This window comes from Mandrillus leucophaeus, unplaced genomic scaffold (assembly GCF_000951045.1).
Source record: "Mandrillus leucophaeus isolate KB7577 unplaced genomic scaffold, Mleu.le_1.0 Scaffold388, whole genome shotgun sequence".
Lineage (NCBI taxonomy): Eukaryota > Metazoa > Chordata > Mammalia > Primates > Cercopithecidae > Mandrillus > Mandrillus leucophaeus.
In genome coordinates, this window is record NW_012104120.1 from 837,212 (window position 1) to 842,860 (window position 5,649).

General features: G+C 53.8%; 1 protein-coding gene across 1 annotated transcript in view; it reads left to right on the forward strand.

Annotated features, from left to right (window-relative positions):
• Positions 1-378: 378 nt before the first annotated feature.
• Positions 379-5,649, forward strand: part of ANTXRL (anthrax toxin receptor-like) — a 40,964-nt gene continuing 35,693 nt past the window's right edge. The window contains 7 exon segments of the mRNA XM_011990979.1: positions 379-632; positions 734-868; positions 1,497-1,576; positions 1,655-1,713; positions 2,096-2,164; positions 2,166-2,177; positions 2,271-2,331. Coding sequence (XP_011846369.1) covers positions 379-632; positions 734-868; positions 1,497-1,576; positions 1,655-1,713; positions 2,096-2,164; positions 2,166-2,177; positions 2,271-2,331 — 670 coding nt within the window.

The window sequence follows — 5,649 nt, forward strand, 5'->3', positions numbered from 1 at the left end:
AAAAGAGGGTCTCGACCAACTTCAGAAAATGGTGCCTGAAGGACACACATCCATGCAGGCAGGATTTAGAAATGTATACACCCCTTGAGCTCCAAGAATTGATTCTAGTTTACAAGGTCTTAGAGTATCCATGTCCAGTTTAGCTATTTCACTGTCCAGGTTCGCTATTTCTTCATTTTGTTGCAGGCAATTTGGCAGATGGAAAATTTCAACTCCACATATAAGCACCTGGGGAAACAGAGCTGGGCGAGAGCCTCAGAGAGCTCTGTGTGCAGATTCTGCAAGGCCACCCCTGCCCTGCCTCTTGGAGCAAGTTGCTCACCTGCTCTGAACTCCAGGTCCCTCCCTGGTGCAGTGAGCATATTAAGCCCCTGCCCCATGGAGTTCCAGAACTGTGTGGGATCCTGCGTGTGCACCCCTGGTGCTCATAACCCTGAGGTGCTTGCCCTCCAGCTGGGCTGTGTGAAAAGGAAAAGGGAAGAGCCAGGGGGTTTGCCCCTTTGCACACACCTTAGTCTTCCTCCTCCCTTCCTTGTTTCCCCTCTGAGCGACTTGCATTCCCTGAATGTGTCTTATGCAGAAGGCTGTCCACAGCCGCCGACTCCCCTCCCCACTGTGTGGCTGCAGCTCTTGTCAGGAAAAGGCAGGGTTGGTGGGGAAAGGCATTGAGGTGGCTGTGGGGTCCCCTGCCCAGGTGCCACTGACCTGGAGTCCTGTATTCCTGGGCCCACAGATGCCGGCAGGGCTGCCCACAGGCTCTGCCCACAGGAGAGCCCAGCTTCTTCTCCCCCTGGCCATGGGACAGGCCTGTGCTTGTGGAGTACTGGCTGGAGCTGCCCTCAGGCAGAGGTGGTGCTGCTGCTAGTGGGTGAGAGTTCAGGCAGCCTGTTGAGAAGGGGTCTGCCCCTCTCAGCTCCTCCTTTTCAAATGGGTGCTGGGCTGAGAACTCTCTCACTCTAGGGGGTCTCTGGAGAGCAGGTGCTTGGCTCTTGGCAGCCTCTGCCCTGGAGGATGAGGTGGGGGCACCTGGCCATGCCCTGGAGTGATCAGTGCTGTGGGCCTGGTGGCCTGCAGGGGTCCTGGAGTATTGGGGTGATCAGATCCAGCACCAGATCATGGGAGTGATGAAGTCTGGCGGAGTCAAAGGAATGAGAAAAAGACAGTTTGAGAGAGAAAGTGGGACCAGGGGGCCATCGTGAGTGTGGAGGCTGCAAAGGCCCCGGGCTCTGGGAGTCCATGCTATTTATTGGTGCTCAAACAAAGAAACAGATGGTGAGGATGTGGGGTTGAAAAGAAACGGTGTATCAAGTGAATGAGAAACATATAGCTGCTTGAGATAATGAGAGTGCGAGAAGCAAGGAGCTAGCAAGTCAAGCAGACATGCAAGCCCTGCCTCAGCTTCTCTCCCAACACTCAGCTTTTCTCCCAACACCAGAGCTTTTGGAGGTCACTTCTAGGGCCTTTGCTGAGCAGGCCACTCCTTGCTTCTCCTGCAGACAACAAGGTTTCCAGCATGATTATTGCTATGACCGATGGAACAATGATGAAACATCCATTTTTGGACACTCTCAAAGAAGTGAGTTCAGTTTGTATTTATCAGCATTTTGCTCCTTGTATTTTGGTAATTAATACTCAATGCCTTCTTTCCCTTAAGCTGAAAGGACTTGGAGCCTGGGGGCCACCATTTATGTGGCTGATTATAGGAAAGACCTGGTAATTCCAAACAGGTTAACCAGGTACCAATATGGAGCCTTGTGGTCAGGTTGGGGTTAGAGTAGGGAAGGGCGTCTCAGGTGGCTTTCCCAGGGCCACCCTAAGAAGGGTCGTCTAATCTGCCTCAAGTGAGTTGGGCCAACCCATGACTACTGCAGAAATGACAGCATGTCGTATAAATCCCACCACACCAGAGGGGAGGGCGGAAGAGCTCCCCCCACATTCCCTGAGAGTGGGCTGCTGGCTGGAGAAGGCTGTGGCTCTCAGAGCCTGGCATTCTGCTGCCCCCAAAGCATGGGGGCAGGACACTGTCCCCTGGGCCTGGGGTCTGCTGCATCCTCACCTCTGGGCCGGGGATCCAAGCCAGCTCTGCTTTCTGTAGATAACAGCAATTGCAGACAGCCCTGACCATGTGTTTGCAGTGGAGAATGGCTTCAAGGCCCTGAGAAGCAACTGTTGATGCTGTGAGTGGTTGGAGGTGAGGGGCTAGGGGCCTGGCTTCTGTGACCGGAAGCTCACTCTCCCTGCCCTGTCCCACCCCTACTCATGTGTTCCAGCTCACATCAAAGACCTATCTTGAAGCTATGTTGGTGGAGCCTTCCTCTGTGTGTGTAGGAGGTGAGGGCTGCAGAGGCCCTGTGGTAGCCAAATGGTGGTGTGCGTGAGTGCATGCATGTATGCAGTGTGCGTTTGTTTGGTATGTGTGGGGGAGGATGTGTGTGGGGAGTGTGAGTGTGGTGTGTGTATGTGGTGTGAGTGTGTTTGGTGTGTGTATGTAGTTTGTGTGGGTGCAGTGTGTGTAGTGTGTGTGGGAAGGTGTGCTGTGGGAAGCTTGATGTGTGTGAAGTCTGCAGGGGAGGGTAATATGTGGTCTGTGTGTTGTGTAAATGTGTGTGTGATCTGTGTGTGGGGTGTGTATATGGGCTGTGAGTATAGTATGTGGGGGGTATGCAGAGTGATGCATCTGTGTGTGTTGTGTTATGGGTGTATGTGGTGTGGGACCTGAGGAGGTATGTGTTGTATGTGTGTGGGGGTGTGAGTGTGTGTACGGGGCATATATGTATGTGTGTGTGGTGTATGTGAGGAGTGTGTGGCGTAAGTTGGGGTGCTGTGGAAGTGTGTGGGAAGGGTACCTGGTGCGTGGTGTCTAGTGTGTGAGTTTGTTGTGTGGAGGAGTCGGGAGTGTACTGCTTGTGTGTGTGGTGTGTGTGCATGGGATGTGTGCTGTGTGTTTGCTGTTTGTGGTGTATGTGTGTTTACTATTTATGTGTGTCTGTGGTGTGGGTATGTACAGTAGGACTAGAGTGGATGTGTTGTGTGTGTCATACGTGGGTGTCTACATGGGTATATCTTGTGTGTGTGGCATGAGGGGAAGGAAATGGTGTGATGGCATGTGTGTATACTTTGTGTGTGCATTCAGTGGGTGGTGGGTGTGTGTGCCGTGGCTGTGTGTGTATGGTATGGGATGTGTAGGTGTGTGCTTGGTATTTTTGGTGTATACGTGTTTGCTGTTTATGTTGTGTGTGTGGGGTGTGCTGGGTGTGTGTTAGGGGAGTGGGGAGTGTGTGGTGCGTGTATGATGTGTGATGTATGTGTTGTGTGTATGGGATGTGTGGTGTGTCTTTGGTATTTTTGGTGTACGTGTGTTTGCTATTTATGTGTGTGTGTGGTGTGTGGGTGTGTGTGCTTCAGGTGTGTAGTGTGTGGTGTGATGTGTGTGGTATGGGGTGGGTTGAGTGTGTTTGTGGTGCAGTGTGCATGGGTGGGTGGGTGTGGATGTATAGCCTACATGGGTGTGAATGTGAGTGTTGGTGTGGGGGGAATATGCGGGGGTGGGAGTGTGAGTACCTGTACACAATTAGTGTGTTGTTACCTCACAACAATAAGTTTAACTCTAAAGCAAGAAAAGACATGTGTGAGAAGCTCTCAGGGAAACACCAGCAAATGGCATGGAGCAGCAGGTAACCCAGACCACAGGCCAGGAGCAGCCACGGCTCCTCTCAGGAAGGCCAGGCAGGTGCAGAAGGTGAAATAGTTGTGAAATTTACCACATCAACAAAAGGGGAAACAGGAACCAAGAGGTTATCTCAGGGGATGAAGAACAAGAAGTGGGGGCGTCAACATGCCACAGCACCCTGGGAGCAGAAGGAAACCTCCATAGCCCGACAAAGGCGTCCCAACACCCTCGGCTCACTTCAGTTCCACAGGAAAAATCCCAGCATCTGTCCCTACTGTCTGGAATGTGGCAAGGGTGAGTCCCGGCATGGGTGGTGACAGCCTCGTGTAGTCCTCTGTGATGACCCCTGTCTGTCCCGACCTCTACCTGTGCGTGCTGGGACTCTGCCTGGCCGGCATTTACGCAACTGCGGCTGCTGGAGAGGAAGGGAGCCTTGGTTGTCCTCCATCCATGGGGACAGCATGAGGCTGGGTGCTGCTGGCCCCAGAGCAGCAGCTGGGCTCTGGCCTCCTGGTTCCTAACTGCAGTGTGCCCTGGCAGTAGGCTGTGGGAATAGACACACCGTCCATGTCTGCGTTCTGCTCTCCATGGGCACACGACCAGGAGCAAATTGTCCAATGTCAGCCAGCTCCAGAGGTGCCTCCCATGAACAGAAAGGACGCTGTCAGGCCTGTCGTGAGTCCCAAGGTACTGGGCTGTGCGGGGACTGGCACAGGGCTGGGAGCTGGTGGGACCCAGAAACAGGAGCTGGGCTGACACTTCCATGATTGGTCCTGGGCTGTGGCCCCTACTCGCCTCTCCCTGATGCAGAGTTGAGGGTGGGGGTGGAGTAGAGAGCTCCCTTCCCCCTCGGGGTCTCTCTGCTGCTCCTGATTTAAAGCTACTCAGCCATTCAGCCAGTGTGACAGCTGTGCTCCTCTGATGATGTTCCCTGGACATGCACAGGCTGTGGCATCTGAGCAGCCCTGTCAACCCCAGGTGAGGATGTGAGTCGTCACTCCTCCCTGGAGGCAGCAGAGTTGAGGTGACAGGTGCCCTCTGCCCACCAGCTCGGCCCTCTGCCTCTGCCCATGTGTCCTGGCAGTCACAGCCCCGAACTGTCAGCTGTTGGCCAACTTGGGCAAAGCTGCCCCACATGAAGGGTGACAGTCACAGGAGGGAAAGGCCAAGGCAGGAGCCTGAAACCCAAATGCAACAGAATGAGCCCTGTCAGCAGGCTGCCGCCGAGAAGCCAGGAGGGCTCCAGGGAGCCCAGGAAGGAGTCCAGGGAAGGAGGCACGCAGCCCAGACTCACCACCCCCATTTAGCCCTGGGCCTCATATCCAGCCTGGGAGAGGCCTCTGCTGGCCTCACTGCTCCAGGCCATTCCTGAGCCCATCCACCACACTTGCTGGAGGGTTTTGGCAGGCACCTCCCTTCCAAGCCGGGCAGGTGTCTGAGGCTCTTAGCAGGAACTCCAGGCCGTCCAGCAGCCACTCCCTATCCTGGATGCCCTGTGCAGAGGTGGGACCAGGTGGAACATAGGCACTCTGCAAGCCCTGCCTCACCTTGAAGGGCTGAGTCCACCTTCCTTTGCAGCCCTGCTCATAGGGCACCTCCTCCTGGAAGCCTTCCCTGATGACCAGCCCCTCTGACTCCCTGCAGCTAAGGGCTTGGTCTGTGCCTCTCATCAGTCACTTGTCACCCAGGATGTATCATGAGTTCTGGTTGTCTATGTCCAAGTATAATTTTCTTCTTTAGTTCTTTGGTTTTCTTCCACCCTTTATTGTTGAAATTTTCAAACCTATAGGTGAGTGGAAAGGATTGTGCAATGAACACAAACACACCTCTGTCCACTACTGGGATTTTACAATGAATGTTCGCCCATGCTCCTTTATCTCTCCCTCTCTCTCTCTTTTCATCCATCCACCTTGCAATACATAGAATACATGTTTGCAATGTATGTATGTTTGCAATACATAGAATACATAGCCCTAACA